The sequence below is a fragment of the Lepidochelys olivacea genome (assembly GCF_965140295.1).
Source record: "Lepidochelys olivacea isolate rLepOli2 genome assembly, chromosome: 6".
Taxonomy (NCBI): Eukaryota; Metazoa; Chordata; order Testudines; family Cheloniidae; genus Lepidochelys; species Lepidochelys olivacea.
The window spans coordinates 6,835,908-6,851,768 of NC_140416.1; the positions used below are offsets into that span (position 1 = coordinate 6,835,908).

Genomic DNA, 15,861 nt, shown 5'->3' on the forward strand with positions numbered 1-15,861 from the left:
CCTGCTGCTGGCCTAGGTGAACAGAACCCCAGGCCGGCAGCGGGCTGAGTGGGCCAGCGGCGTAAGATCAGAATTTTAATTCAATTTTAAATGAAGCTTCTTAAACATTTTGAAAACCTTGTTTACTTTACATCCGACAATAGTTTAGTTATATAATATATAGACCTTCTAGAGAGAGACCGTCTAAGAAATATTAGAATGTATGACTGGCACGCGAAACCTTAAATTGAAGTGAATCAATGAAGACTTGGCACACCATGGCTGAAAGGTTGCCGACCCCTGACATAACTGAAGTATGCTTTATGCTAAATGCCCCATGTGACATATCATTAGAAAGGTTATAATCTACTAAGCCTGTTCATTCTATTTTTTTGCACGTATTATTTGTATGTCTGGAGTTAGGAAAAAGAGGTATAAACTTGTGCTACGGATGTAGTCATATTAAGTGGAGACCATTAAGGGTACTTCAGAAACAATGAGTTGTGAATGGCTTTGTTTACCTGCAAGCCTTCCTGTGTAGTGTGGGCTAACCCAGGAAGAATGGAGACTGGGGTCTTACAGAGACATGTGACCCCATCACCTGATACTGAAATCCATCTTGAAGCTGATACTTTTCCAGAGGGGGGTGGGATTTCAAACAAAGGTTTCCTGCCTTAGGGACACTCTATATAAGGCAGGGGAAGTAAACAATGGGGGTCTTCAGCTGGCTTAAGAGATGGCCTATCCTCCCCAAAGACATCCGATGAAGTGAGCTGTAGCTCACAAAAGCTTATGCTCTAATAAATTGGTTAGTCTCTAAGGTGCCACAAGTCCTCCTTTTCTTTTTGCGAATACAGACTAACACGGCTGTTACTCTGAAACCTCCCCAAAGAGATACCTGAAAGCACCTGGAAACAAAAGGATTGTAACCACATAGGTGGGAGAGAACAGGCTGGACCCAAGTCAGAAAAGGCAACTGACTTGAGAAAGACTGTACCTGAAATAACATCCAGGGTGAGAAGTTAGCATTTGTAACCAGTTTCTTAGTGTATTAAGCTTAGCCTTGTGTTTTTTGTTTTATTTTGCTTTGTGACGTACTTTGTTCTGTCTGTTATTACTTGAAACCATTTAAATCCTACTGTTTATACTTAATAAAATCACTTTTGTTTATTAATAAACCCAGTGTCAGTAATTGTTACCTGGGGGGAGCAAACAATCTGTGCACATCTCTCTATCAGTGATACAGAGGGCAAATACTAATGAGTTTACCCTGTATAAGCTTTATACAGAGTAAAACAGATTTATCTGGGGTCAGGCTCCCAGAAAGGCAGTGCACTGGGTGCTGGGGGCAAGTCCCTTTTAACTGAGAAGCTCCAGGGCTGAGTGAATCTCAGTGTATGAACTGCAGAGGGGTGTGGCCCTAACTCTGGGTCTGTGCTGGAGCTGGAGCGTCTAGCTCAGCAAGACAGAGGTGAGAGATGCCCGTTCTGGCAGAGAGGTTATTCTCAGTGGTATCCCAGCATATGAAGTGGCAGTCTCAAGGGTGTCTCTGTGACCGAACCCATCACACCCCTGTCCCCAGGACTGGATGTTAGTGGCCAAATTACAGCCCCACGTAACTGGTAGATCTGAGGGGGAAGTGGGGAGAGAAGGAAACATATAATGGTTGCTGGCATTAATTAGTACAGGAGTGGAGGAAACTTTAATTAAGTCCGTGCAGGAGAACGTGCAGAGAGGGTAAATCATTCCTTTGTTTCAATTTCACAGCAAAGAAGTAAAAGGAATCTTATTGGAACATCTGCCATAGGTAGTAGCTCAACCTCAATTGTAAACAGGTACAGTGATGTGTCACAGCATGACTGAGGAAGCTATCTTGGAAGTAGTTGTGGATCCACAGGAAAAGCGGATAATTGATTTGGCAGGAGGCTCGTTGCGGGGGAAAAAAGAGAGAGGGACTGTGAATGAGCAGGTTATTTCAGAAGGATTAAGAAAGCGGGACTGTAAGGCTATGGCGGCTGTGGGACTGCCAGACAATAAGTGGATAGGGGAATTTTCCATGAGTTGGGAAATGTGAAGGCATGCAAGCTGTAAGGCATAGTCTTACCAGTTAACGGCCTTAACTGTTAACCCCCGCGCCAGCTGGAGCGGGCCCAGCTGTGCCACCCAGCTGGAGCAGGCCCGGACACGGCACCCGGCCAGAGCAGCGCTGCCCAGCTGGAACAGCACCATCCAGACAGACCCGGCCCCAGCCCCAATCAGATGGGCCCCAGCTGCTTAAACAGTTAACTGTTTAAATGACGTATTTTACTTGCTTAAACGGTTAACTTTTAAAACAGTATTTACATCCCTAGCAGAAATTTCCATCTAGAAGTTCGAACAATCTCTATGGAAAGTCTCTTTCCACTCCTGGATGGCTCTGTCCTTGGAGAGTAGTTCATCCCAGAAACATATACGGGGATTTGACTCATTTGCGTAGTCTGTGGGCATGGCTAACAGGAGAGAACAGTTGAGGAAAGAACACTAACGGCTCTACGCACCTCTGTGCCAGGGCTTGATTTTTCCCTACACATCAGTGATTACATGTGTGATGTCACTTCATATGCGATACTCAAGGAGGAATTCTGTGCCACCTGTGAAAGCACAAACTTCATGTTCTCCACATATTATTTTTCACCCCAGAATAATTGATTTTGATGGAGCAGCGCTGCAATTACACCTTTTCCCCCCTCTGGGGCTGCTGTGACACCAGAAGAGAGGGCAGCTGGCTTACAGCTGGAGCAGCCAGCCACAGAGGGAGGGGGTCAGAGGATACTTCACAGATCTCTGCCCATGGGGTCAGGTATGGAGGCAAGGAATATGGGGGAGATGGACAAAATGGGGCATATAGGGGTCCCTGGGAGGGTCACAGGAGCTATTGAGGTAACATTGAGTCAGGGGTGGAATGCAAGTGGGGATGCAGGGACACATGGGGGAAAAAAGAGGGCAGGAATACACAGGGATGGGGGGATGCAGGGACACATGGGGAGAGAGGGCAGATGTGCCTGACTGAATGGGAGAGACCAAGGGTGAGCCAGGGTTTCATATGGGAGGCTCCCCAAGTCTCTAACAATCACTCTTCCCCTCCCCCCACAAAACCCCCTCTTGCGTACATCTCCCACCAACACCCAACAATTCTCGAAGTTCACTCCAGGCTCCTTCCCAGCAATTACTTCCCTCTCCCTCAGCTTCTCCATTACCCCGGCTCCCCCAAGTCTTTGCACTACTTCTGAGGGGTGCAGGAAATACATTTCTATATTGCAGTTTAAATGAATTATTACTCAAAGTTCTGTGTTAAAATGACGAGTAAGGAATCTGTGAAAAATCACTTCCTGAATCTTTTTTGTTTGTAGTGTTACAAACATAGGTGCTGATAATTTATTTCAAACTATCAAAATAACTGAAACTAGTGTGATTCTATTGTGTTATGTTGACAAAAAAATAAGCAGAATTTTAAAATATGGTGTGCAGAATTTTTATTTTTCTTTTGGCATAGAATTCCCCAAGGAGTAATGCAAAACTCTCTGTGTGCACCCGCCAGTCACACAGTTTATCAGGCCTCATGGTCAGTAAGGCCTTAGGACATTTGGACTGGTTTATCTTAAAGATTTACACTTCATAGTGGTTTCTCCACACACCATTCGAATGCATCAACTTCTTTAATAGCAAAGAAACAACTGGTTAGACCTTTGCTACACATTAGGCACGTAGTTTTTCTTCATCACATTTCTATTTAGAATAGACGGTTTGAGCAGTTCCTGAGTCTTCTTTCAATCTGACACACCGCGCTGTCCTGCCCCCCCCACCCCCTTTGGACCAATCCATGCTGAGACAGGACTGCAAATCCCACCTCTAGATGTCACCCAAGAGTCACCCCCTGGCTGAAATCAAGGTAGCTCTGGGGGAGGGATGCAGGGGAAGGAAGGGGGATTGTCCTGGCTGCCTGAAAGCTATATGTGTTGGGGGGAGTTTGACAGAAAGAGAGAGACCTGGCTGGACCCCACCTAGATGGTGGGGGTCCCAAATGGAGAAGGTTGTGACCATCTGCTCTAAAATCTCCTTGCCTGTCTCCTCTCCCCCACACTGCTCAGCCAAGTCCCATTCTCTGCCCCACACAGTCTCTGCTGGGCATCATGGGGACAGGACCACTCCCTGGTCTGATTCTGCTGGCACTGTGCCAGGCCCACCAGCTGCCAGAAGCCCCTTGGGCCCTAGCGGTGGCAGAAGGGCGAGTCAACTGGTGCCAGGTGAGGCTGCCCAAGTGAGCAAAGCATTTGCCCCAGTCAGCACACCTGGACAGCCGCTCCCCGCTGTGAATGCGCTGGTGTATTCTCAGGTATTAACTCTGTGCAAAGTGCTTTCTGCAGACAGTGCACTGGAATGGCCGTTCCCCGGTGTGTGTGCACGCAGATGTATTCAGAGGTTTGAGCTGTGTGCAAAGCCCTTGCCGCAGACAGCGCAGTGGTCCGGCTGCTCTCTGGTGTTCGTGCGCTGAAGCTGGGTCAACTTGTTGGCATTGCTGAACCTCTTACCCCAGTTGGCACAGCGGTAGAGCTGCTCCCCGGTGCGTGTGTGCGCTGATGTCTGGTCAGCGTACTGGCATTGCTGAAGCTTTTCTTGCAATCGTCACAGTGGTAGGGCCGCTCCCCGGTGTGCGTGCGCTGGTGTATTCTCAGGGTTGAACTCTGTGCAAAGCCCTTACCGCAGTCGGTGCAGCGGTGCGGCCGCTCCCCGGTGTGCGTGCGCTGGTGTGTTCTCAGCCTTGAGCTCTGGGCAAAGCCCTTGCCGCAGTCGGTACAGTTGTATGGCTGTTCCCCAGTGTGCGTGCGCTGGTGTCTTTGCAGGTGTGCAAACTGTGCAAAGCCCTTGCCACAGTCAGCACAGCGGTACGGCCGCTCCCCAGTGTGTGTGCGCTGGTGTACTCTCAGCTTTGAGCTCTCTGCAAAGCTCTTGCCACAGTCAGCGCAGTGGTACGGCCGCTCCCCGGTGTGCGTGCGCTGATGTATTCTCAGCTTTGAGCTCTCTGCAAAGCTCTTGCCACAGTCACTGCAGTGGTAAGGCTGCTCCCCGGTGTGCGTGCGCTGGTGTTTTCTCAGAGTTGAGCTATGTGCAAAGCCCTTGCCGCAGTCGGTGCAGCGATACGGCCGCTCCCCGGTGTGCGTGCGCTGGTGTATTCTCAGCGTTGAGCTCTCTGCAAAGGTCTTGCCACAGTCAGAGCAGCAGTACGGCCGCTCCCCGGTGTGCGCGCACTGATGTGTTCTCAGGCTTGAGCTCTGGGCAAAGCCCTTGCCGCAGATGGTACAGTTGTATGGCAGTTCCCCAGTGTGCGTGCGCCGGTGTCTTTTCAGGTGGGCAAACTGTGCAAAGCCCTTGCCACAGTCAGCACAGCGGTGCGGCCGCTCCCCGGTGTGTGTGCGCTGATGTATTCTCAGATTTGAGCTCTCTGCAAAGCTCTTGCCACAGTGTGTGCAGCGATACGGCCGCTCCCCGGTGTGCCTGCGCTGGTGTGTTTTCAGGGCTGAGCTCTTTGCAAAGCTCTTGCCACAGTCAGCGCAGCAATACGGCCGCTCCCCGGTGGGCATGCACCGGTGCTGGGTCAGTGCGAAGGGGTTCCTGAACCTCTTGCTGCAGTCGATGCACTGATGGGGACACCGGCCCATGGGGAGTCTCTGGTGTGTAATCAGATTTGGTCTCTGGCTGAGTTTACCCCAGGGATGGACTGCGTCCTGTGCATGGATCCCTCTGTGGGATGTGGGATCTTGTGTTCCAACAGTGCTCTCCCCACATTCAGACTGTGTCTGCGTTCCTCCCGGGATCCCGTGCCCTGCTGGAGAGAGCAGAGGCATTCCTGGCATTAGCTCACGCTTAGGGCTGCAGGTTTGTCAAGGACAGAAAATGTCACGGATGGAGCGATTGCCCCATTTGTCTGTGACTGTTTTTGGGATGGGCGTCTCACCCTGCAATGGCAGCTCCTGTCTGGGCATTGAGACCTGGCCTGCAGGGTTACAGTTCCACTCAGATTTGCCCACAGTCATGATGGGGAGGGAGGCAGGTCAAATTTCAGTGAATGGTCTTGACACCCACATGTTCTTCACCGCAGGGGTTCTCAACCTTTTTCTTTCTGAGACCCCCCACCACATGCTATAAAAACACCACAGCCCACCTGTGCCACAATAATATGTTTTCTGCATATCAAAGCCGGGGACAGCGTTAGGTGGTAGCAAGCAGGGCACCCATGCTACAGGGACCCCCGTGAAGCTACATGGCTCAGGCTTCAGCTTCAGCCCTGAGTGGCAGGGCTTGGGGACCTGGGCTTCAGCCCCATGTCGGGGGGGGGGCTTCAGCTTTTTACCCTGAGCCCAGCAAGTCTAATGCTGGCCCTGCTTGGAGGCCCCCCCGAAACCTGCTCAAGGCCCCTCTAGGGGTCCCCAGACCCCTGGTTGAGAACCACTGCTTTACCCCACACATACCCCTCTGCACCAGGCTGGGGTTAGGGTTGCAGTGCTGGGAGAAGAGTGCTTCTTTGGGCAGCAAGTTCCCCCTGGGCAAGGCAAGGAGGAGGGCAGGTGTTGTAAATGGGGGGCGGGGCGGGGTAGTACACCAATCCAGGCATAGGTTCTACCCTATGGTGTTTCCGCAGCACCCAGCGCCTGCTCCCACAGGGGCTAGGCATGTCTTGAGTCTCGTTTTAAGCTGAAATTGAAGCCTGCCCAGGATACAGGCAGCACCTGTCAGAGCAGAGCCTGGTTTTGTTTTCAAACTGATTGTGTCTTTATTTCAATCAGAGGGGTTTATTTATGTGGTATTGGTTCTTCACTTTCTCCTGTTTTATAGCATGAAGCCTGTTCCTCAGCATTTTTGCTGTTGTAATTATATTAGTTTGAAACTAGTTTAGTTGAGGGGCTACAATCCCTTCATGTGGGTGCAGTGAGACCAGTTTAAAGCTGTTTAGAACAATGTAGCTTATTTCTGGGGGTGGGGGGGACGTGAGTCTTTTTCTAGGAATTCCTTTTGAAGAAATCATTTACTCTCGGCCTGAGGTTTCAGTCTGTGTGTGAAACTAAAACTAAACTAAAATCCTCAAGAAGGTGAGGGTTTTGAGAGGTAGGGGGTGTGGGTCTGTGTGTGGGCTTTGAGGGGATGACCAGTCACTCAGGGTTTGTGTGATGTAACCTGGAAAACATGTCTGTATTGTGTCACAACCCGCTCCCTGGCACTGCTGAGCTGGAAGGGGTGAATGGCTGCCACCCAGCCTTCGGTCTAGAGACAGTCACAGACACGTTAGGGCTGAGGGCTGTGCTAAGCATTGACACTGAAGCAATGTAAGCGACAAAGTTTTCATGCCACAAAAAGCAGGAGGAGAGGGGATGGGACAAAGGCCATACCGCCACCCTCTCTCTCACAGCCAGCCCATACACCAGGGTACTCCAAGTCATGGCCCACAGGTCGATTTAATCTGGCCCCTAAATGTGTCCACTCCCCCCACAGCAGCCACCTGGCCCGCGGGGCAGTTTTAGAGCATTACAGCGAAGTGCTGCAGGTGCTAGAGATCTGTTCTGCACCATGGCACCTCTGCATGGCGTCACCTTACACTAGTCCTATGTGACTGACCCACCCGGCATCATTCCCAGGTTTCTCCTTGCTCGCTGGGAACAGGTTTCTCCAGTCTGAGAGGTCACATGCAAAGTGAAGCGGCAGAGAGGGGGTGGGGTGGGAACCTGGGGAGAACAGCACCTTCTCTGCCAAGGATCAGTGACTCTGGGATGCTTTTGCAGGGGACATGAAATGCCATGCATTCATGGAAATGGCATGAAAAGCCATTTGAAAAATCTCTAGGGCGCCCCTTACCTTGGTATGACTTTCTGAGGTGTAGGAAGCCTAGAAGGTGTTGTGGTGTATGGCCAGACAGGCTTGTCTTTCTACCCAGGTGCTTGTTTGCCCCCCAGCAGCCAGCTCACACAGTCCCTCTATCTCCCCTCCTCCCCACCACCAGTCCATGTACCCATCTCCTCAGAGCGAGGGCAGGGGAGACAGGGCTCAGGAGAGCTTTCGGTGAATGCCTTAGAGACAGCACCTAGCGTCTCTCAGAAACTTCCCCAGCACACAGACTGACTCTGTGTGCTACAAACCCACACAGTCTCTGGCTCTTTCACACTCACCTCCCAACACAGAGTTGTAATATTGTTGCTACTTCTTGGTACTTCCTGCAATGCACATATCATCTCTGCAATTTTATGCTTCCTAAGTGTGTTACTTTAGGGTTTTGACTGGTCTATGCATTTCATGATTTTTATTTCTCTTCTACTTTAATTTAATTTAATTAGTGTTACCCTATGGTAACTTTAAAAAATATTATATTGAGGTTTTTTGTTTCTATTGGTGGCGCACAGACCTCGGTGCACATAATAAAATTTATTCTGCAGATGGATTGAAAAAAATGAGAGGGAACATTGCTCACAGCCCCAGTGCCCTTTCCATTAAACAGCTGGGGAAGCTGAGGCATGGTGGAGCTGTAGCGACTCTTGAAAAAAGAGTCGTACGAGAAACGGAAAGCAGGTCAAATTACAAAAATGAGTCTTAAAAAACAAAACAAGCATGTAGGGGGAAAATTAGAAAGGCAAAAGCAAAACTAAACTAGCATTATAAAGGGAAAAAACAAAGCATTTTACAAATACACGGGAAAGCAGAGGAAAACAAGGACAGGCTAGGTCCACTACTGTGTCCACTTCTGGGCTCCAAACTTCAGGAAGTATGTGGACAAATTCGGGAGGGTCAGAGGAGAACAACAATACTGATTACATGTCTCGAAAACATGACTTCTGAAGTAAGTGAAAAAACTGGGTTTGTTTAGTCAGAAGAAGGGGGCGGGGGCAGGGGAGAACCCCTGATAACAGTCCTCATGGACATAAAAGGTTGTTACAAAGTGGAGGGTGATAAAGTGTTCTCCTTATTGACTGAGAATAGGTCAAGACTTTATGGGCTTCAATTGCAGCAAGAGAGATAGAGGTTAGATATTTGGAAAAACTTCCAACCTCTGAGGGTAGTTAAGCACTGGAACAAAATGATCTTGGCAGGTTGTGGAATTTCCACCATGGGAGGTTTCTAAGAACAGGTTAGACAGACACCTAGGACTCACCTGAGGAGGGGCTCTCAGGCCCAGAGTGTACCCTGGAGCCCTTGGCATCCCGGATCCAGAGCTCTGCCTCCCCGAGCTCGATCCGGTGGATTAAGTCCGGTTTGGAACCTGAAGAGCCTGTTTAGGGGAAAGTTTTACTAATAAATTTTTGGCGGCAGGGACTCGTTTATATGTTTGTGCAGCACCTGGCACAACAGGACATCACTCTCACAGGCTGCTTCAGAGGAAAGCTCAAGAGATCCAAAGCAGAAGAAAGAAATAAACCTTCCTTAGCAATAAACCTTCTTCCCGTCTCCCACCAGGCAAGTTCAGTTCGTACCCTGAATCGGCAACATCTACAACCCTCTCAGTTTGCAGTGGGGCCTAGTTTAAAGCCTTGCTGGGGTAACTTTAAATGTTCCCTTGAGATATCCCATTCTGCTAACACCTTGGCCTCTATGCTATCTTGTGGCACTACGTTCCATAGGACAAGCGTGTGACATGGTTTTCTTTTAACCCACAAAAAGACCAGTGAACACCCATTAGTTTCAGATTAAGAGACAGGGCGAATAGAAAATCTGCAACCACCTTCTTTCTGGTCATTATTTCACTTACCCAACTGTCTCCTGAAACATGGATCATGGGGAAGACTTTGGAAGAAGGGAACTTTGCTCCTTGCCAACTTATAGCTGTTGAAACGTTTCAGGCATGTCATTAAGGCAAATCGGCCACAACGTGTCATGGCAGGTGTCACCCGGTGTCACCGTTACACAGACATTCCAGTTCTTTTGCATTGTTCAGTTGTACAGTTGTTAAATTTACGATGTTCATTCTTTTGGGGGAGGTGGGGAGCTGTTGCAGCAGCAGTGTTTTCCCCCTGCCTTATTTGTCTGACTAGAATCAGCTCCTGAGGCAGAGTTGCTGCCGTCAACCTCTGGCTGGGATTCTGGGAAGAGATGGTTGCTCATGGGCTCTTTGCTACCATCAGGGATGTGCCACGACTGAGGCAGGTAATTCAAATAAACCAGTTACACCAAGATTAGACCCAGGCTCTGTAGCCCTGAGTTCTCCTCCAACAGCGAGCTGACCTGAAAGGGGCTGGCATTTGCCACCACTCAGTGACAGGGTGCCACATGGGGAACCCAAATGTTTTTCAGATGTGAATAAATGAAGGGAAATCGGTCCTTACCCAAGGAAACGAGGGCCCGGTAATTCCTCAGCATCTGGTCCCGGTACAGCTGCTTCTCTGGCCGGGATAAGAGCTCCCACTCCTCCCGGGTGAAATACAGAGCCACCTCCTCAAACGCCACCCGCAGCTGCTGGCACAAGCGTTACACACTCAGCACCCTCCGCACCCTCCGCGCCAGCCCCAGCCCGGGCTCTCCGCAGGGGACGCGGGTTCGAGGGCAGCGGCTCCCGGGGAACCCCCAGCCCAGCAGCTGTGAGCCAGGGAGACCCCCCCGCACAGCCCCCCGGGGACTCGGGCCCTGCTGGCCGGCGACAGGAGTCGCCCTCGGCTCCCCACGGGGCTCTGGGGCGGGGCGCTGGGAGGGGCCCGAATCCCAGGGCAGGGACCAGGCTCCTCCCCCGGCCGGAGTCCCCGCCTCCGCCCCAGGCCTGGGCTCGGCCCCGCTCCCGCCCCCGGCTCGGCCGCCTCGGGGCTCCTCGGCCCGGCTCCGCGTGTCCGCCCGGCCCGGGGCCCCCAGCGCCGCTCCCCGGCCCCAGCGCTCCGGCTGCGGCAGCCCCCAGCCCCGGGGTCACTAGCGCGGGAGGGACCCGGTCCCGGCCCCCCTCGGCCCCAGCCGGGACCAGCCAGTGCCCGGCCGGGGAGTCCCCGCCCCGCGTCCTACCTGCGCCGGCCCCGCTGCAGCCATCGCCGGGCTCGGCTCCGGCCCCGGCCGCTTCCTCCGCCCGGGCAGCGACCTCCCGCCCCGCGGCTGGTGCCTCCCTCCCCGGGGCCGCCTCCCTGCGCACGGGCTGGGCTGGGACCCGGTACGCTCCCCACCCGCCCCCGACTCAAGGGCCCCGCGCCTGCGCCGCCATCTTCAGCTGCCGGGGGAAGCCCCAGCGCAGAGACCTTCCGGCCCGGCCCCGCCCCGCCCGGACGCCTGGGTCCCGAGTCCGGCCGCTAGGGGCGCTCGCGGCACCTGTTCCCCGGGCGGCAGAGCCCGTAAGGGGGTAGCTCGGTCCCCGCCCCTGGGCTGTGCCGTGGGGAGCTAGGGTTCTCTCCCGGACTCCTGGGTTCTCTCCCGGCTCTGGGAGCGGAGGGGGAACTAGTGGGGCAGCGCGTGTGACAGAAGGACAAAGGTCGGGCTGTGTCGTGTGTGTTGCTCGGCTGTGCGGTGTTGGTGCGTGTGTCACAGGAGATCACACCCCAGGCTGTGTGAGCAGCGCTCGCTCTGTGTCTGTGCGCGATACAGGCAAGGGGCGGGACTGGAGCAGTTTGTATTGGGGGGCTGCTGAGAGCCAGTGAACCAAACCGTGACCCCTGTATGTATTGGAAACCACTTCAATTAGGGGTGCTATGACGCATAGCACCCCTAATTCTAGCCCCTGTGGTTCCAGGAGCTCTCACATGGCTGTATGTGTGTGTGTGTGTGTGTTTCAAGAGGGTTGTGCTGTGCTCTGTGTGTGTGTGTTACCGGAGCTCTCACCCAGCTGTGTAATGTGTGTGTGTTTCAGGAGCTCACACCCATGTCCCTGCCCAGCACCCTTGGGAGGGCATCTGCCCCATACAGATGTTGCATTCTGGCCTCAGTGCTCACGCCCCAGCTGGCTACCCCTGGTCCCCGCCCATCAGGCCAGACCCTGCACACTAGGCTGGCTACAACAAATGGTCCAAGATCAAATACATCAAGGGCCTTCCGGATGCCCAGGGCAGCTGGTTCTTCCAAAAGTTCACCCTGCTGTGCTTCATTGTGAAAGCTACAGTGGGGAAAGAAGGGATGGACTCTGTGTGTGACACAGCCCCAGCCACAGGGGATATTACTGGGCTCTGCCAGCTCCGCTCCAGCTACAGGGGCTGATGCAGAGACTGCTGGGGCCCCCAGCACCCCATGGACCCAGACCCAGCTAGAGGGGACACTATAGAGCCCTGCCAGCCCAGCCTTGACCACTAGCACTGACTCTGCTGCCCCTAACCCCAGCACCCCCTAACCTCTGTTAGCCCAAGGCCAGCATCCTCCCTGGCTGCTGGAGCACTAGACAGAGTTTTATCTTTATTATTCTTGTAACCATTTCTGACTGTTATGCCTCGCTTGTACTCAAAATCTATCTTTGTTATTAATAAAGTTGATTCATCATTTCATCTAACCCAGTGTGTTTAAGTAAAGTGTCAGAGTAACTTTGTCTATGGAAATAAGCTGCTGTATATATTTCTTTGAAGGAATAACAAATTTAATATTTCTGGACTCTCTCGGTAGGGTTGGACTTGGCAGAACATACATTTCTGAGGGAAAATCTGGGACTGGGAGTGCATTAGGGTCACCCTGAGATAATCCAGGCTGGTGAGAAAAGCAAGGTGTGCCTGGCTGACTGCAGAAGGAAGCTCAGGGCAATTTAGGAAGGGGGGGTTAGCAGAGGGACTCAGGGAGCCCGCGGGAAGCTGGACAGGCCAGGGACAATGGGATGATGGCTGGGAAGCCTGGGGGAGTCATTGGAGGTCAGGGGGATGGCTGGGTAGACTGGGGGAGAGAGCAGGGAACCAGGATGATGGGGATGTGCATGACGAGCCTGGGGAACACAGAAGGCTAAGAGGGGATTGCCAGGGCTGTGGGAAGGCAGCAGGGCCAAGGCAATGGGGAGGTGGGTGAGGAGCCTGGGGAGGCAGCGGGAACCTGTGGAAATGGAAAGGTGAGGGGAATATAAGTGAAGGTCCCCTGAAACTGACAATATTTTATTTCATTTTTTTCTTAAGGCCCTCACAGGACAGAGTACTTCAGTGTGCTTAAGTCCAAGCACTTTGAGCAGTTCCATTGATTTCAGTGCGACTACTTACATGCTTATCGTTGAGCATAAGTTTAAGATTTTTCTGGATTGGGACCTTAATGTCGGAATACATTATAATGAGTAATAACTAAGAACTGGAAAGTCACACTATCAACTCGGTAACACTAATAGCAAAAATGGGTCAGTTATGAAGCTTTGATCTAAATTCAAGTTCCTAAACTTCAGCTCCAAACCCAAGTCACTTCACAAGAGTGTTGGATTTGAGTTCTGAGGTGGGTCCATCATCAAAATAAACATGAGCTGTTCAGTTGAAATCTGCACCTAGATCTGATCTTCCTCGTGTTTGTGCTGGGTGGCGCAGCCTGGTCACTCTGCTGGGCAAAACTGGCTTGGACCAATGAGGAAATGACCCGTGGTCATGGCAAAATCTTGGAACATCCAACCAGGATATGAGTTGTGTCCACTCTCATTGTCCAATGAGGCAATCACAATCCAGAGTGTAATCCAGACCAGTGCAAGGCAGCGTCACCGGCTGCCCTATAACCAGGGGGGCCCAGTAACGGTTTGCTGCTCTGGCTCCCAACCCGGCCCACTCACAAACAGCCTCCAGCATTCCGGTCGTACCCCGAGTGTCTGTGTGTAGCTGCTGCCTGCCCGCCACGCTCAGCTCACACTCTGGCTTTCACAGCCTTGGTTATTACTGCAGGGTGATCCCAATACATACACAGTCCCAGATTTCCCCCCAGAAATGTTTGGCCTGAATTGTCCAGCCCTCTCCTGGACAGTCCTGATAGAATAGGTCCATTGCTCCGCTAAGGGGATCAATATGCAACAGTTTGTCACCCCACACATCACAACACTGGCTTTGTTTCAATTAAGGAAGAAAACAAATTTATTTAACCACAAAGGTAGATTTCAAGTGAGTACAAGTGATGAGACATCAAAGTGAGAAATGGTTACAAGAAAAAGAAACATAAAAATACTTCCTAGTATTAAACTGAACAAATTAGACTTAGTTCAAAGGGAAACCCTTAGGACAGGTTTCCAGTAGCATTGCTGACCAAGTTGTCAGCTCAGGATCAGTTCCTGAGGTCCAAGAGCTGTTTTTCTTTTCTTTCTTAGATGTACAGGGAGAGATAACAAGGGGTGTGTTTGGCCCTTTCTTTTATAGTTCAATCACCTGTGAAATGGATTTTTCTCAGAGTGACTCCTAGATAAAGGTTTCAGAGTAACAGCCGTGTTAGTCTGTATTCGCAAAAAGAAAAGGAGTACTTGTGGCACCTTAGAGACTAACCAATTTATTTGAGCATGAGCTTTCGTGAGCTACAGCTCACTTCATTGGCATGAGCTGTAGCTCACGAAAGCTCATGCTCAAATAAATTGGTTAGTCTCTAAGGTGCCACAAGTACTCCTTTTCTTTTTCCTAGATAAAGGTCTCCTCAGCTGAGTGGGGAGACATGAACTTTTTGGTGGGAAAGGGGTTTCATGCTGCTGTTTGCATCTCTTTGTTCCTGCCCACCTTCCTTTTCAAAGAACAGCGACTTGACAATTGATGGCCCATCAGCTTTGATGGCACCATGGCTAGAGGCACTAACTTCTCCTTTGTTTTTGAAAAAGTTTTATTCACTCCCCAGGTGTGTCTGGTAAACACACTTCAGTCGTGATTTCAGCTTATGTTCATAATTGTATATACAAAGTTGCTGCATACGTTTCACTATGATAATACTGGCCAGCAAGATTGAAATTATACCTTATAAGGCATATTTTGTACAAATATTATTAGAGTAGTGTGTAGGGTGTGAATAGTGGTGTATTCCATCACAGCAACCTCTTGCAACTTTGGAAAACTCTGGTATCCCTGTGTAAAACACTTTGTGCTGCCCAGTTGGTGTCAGACCTGTGGGGTCACGCACTGAAGATCCAGATCCAGTCAGTAACCTACCTCCACAAGTTGCGTTCCTTGGACTCTCTGCCATGTGCTCGTTTGTCCAGCTGTGCATGACTCCATGCTCTTTCCATAGCTGTCTTTTCATAGCTGTCACTTCCACTCCATAGCTGTCTGCAGAAATGTCCATCTGGAAGTTAGAATAGAGTCTCTCTGGAAAGTCTCTTCCCACACCTGGATGGCCCTGCCCTTGGGTAGTAGTTCATCACAGAGTCATGTACAATGATTTGACTCATTTGTGTTGTCCGTGGCTGTGGTTGCCAGGTGTCCCATTTTCAACTGCAAAGTCCAGTCAAAAGGGGACCTGTACAGTGTCTTGTCAGATGTACTGACCACACACCAAAAGTACGATTACCGCGGGAGGGGGTGTGGGTAGGTGGGAAAAGGTCAGCAACCTGCGCCAGCATCTGCACAGCCGGGGAGGCCTCCTACCTGCAACTCGTGGGCAGACAGTCTCTGTGTCAGGAGCTGCAGCTCCCCTCCCCAAAGGAGAGGGAGCCCAGCTGGGGAGGTGGGGGAGGTGGAGAGGACTGAGCGATGAGAAATGCAGTGGGGGGAGGAGGGGAGCAAGTGGGGGGCTATGGGAAGAGATGGAGAAGGGGCAGGGCATCAAGGGAAGAGGTGGAGCAGGGCCTCAGGGGGAAGAGGTGGGGCAGGGGCAGGATTCCAATGCTCCTGCTGTAGTGTCCTGTTTTCAGAAATTAGGAAGTTGGTTGGCAACCCTATCCGTCGCCAACAGGGGAGAACAGTTAATGGAAGAACACTAACAGCTCTATGCACCTCTGTATGGAAGGTGTGGTTGAACCCAATGTAACAGCTGACACTTCAGAAAACATGT

General features: G+C 51.4%; 1 protein-coding gene across 3 annotated transcripts; it reads right to left on the reverse strand.

The window, feature by feature from the left end:
- Positions 1–3,476: 3,476 nt before the first annotated feature.
- On the reverse strand, positions 3,477–11,416 carry LOC311522457 (uncharacterized protein). 3 transcript variants are annotated; one of them, XM_084631814.1, is made up of 4 exons: positions 10,981–11,416; positions 10,320–10,449; positions 9,152–9,268; positions 3,477–5,839 (listed from the first exon to the last, which is right to left on the reverse strand). In XM_084631814.1, exons 1-4 carry the CDS (start codon positions 11,002–11,004, stop codon positions 4,518–4,520), a joined length of 1,593 nt encoding a protein of 530 aa, XP_084487940.1. In that variant the 5' UTR covers positions 11,005–11,416; the 3' UTR covers positions 3,477–4,517. The 3 variants fall into 3 exon arrangements, with proteins under 3 accessions (XP_084487940.1, XP_084487938.1, XP_084487939.1); XM_084631812.1 differs by having other exon boundaries at positions 3,477–5,842; positions 10,981–11,393; XM_084631813.1 differs by having other exon boundaries at positions 3,477–5,842; positions 10,320–10,446; positions 10,981–11,385.
- Positions 11,417–15,861: the final 4,445 nt, after the last annotated feature.

Excerpts from the sequence above, each read along its gene's own strand:
- LOC311522457 (XM_084631812.1), bottom strand. The coding sequence starts at position 11,004 with ATGGCTGCAGCGGGGCCGGCGCAG. Across the intron at positions 10,450-10,980 it reads CTGCAGCGGGGCCGGCGCAG|CAGCTGCGGGTGGCGTTTGA; the intron begins GTAGGACGCGGG and ends CGCTTGTGCCAG. Across the intron at positions 5,843-9,151 it reads GCCTGAGAGCCCCTCCTCAG|CAGGGCACGGGATCCCGGGA; the intron begins GTGAGTCCTAGG and ends TGCTCTCTCCAG.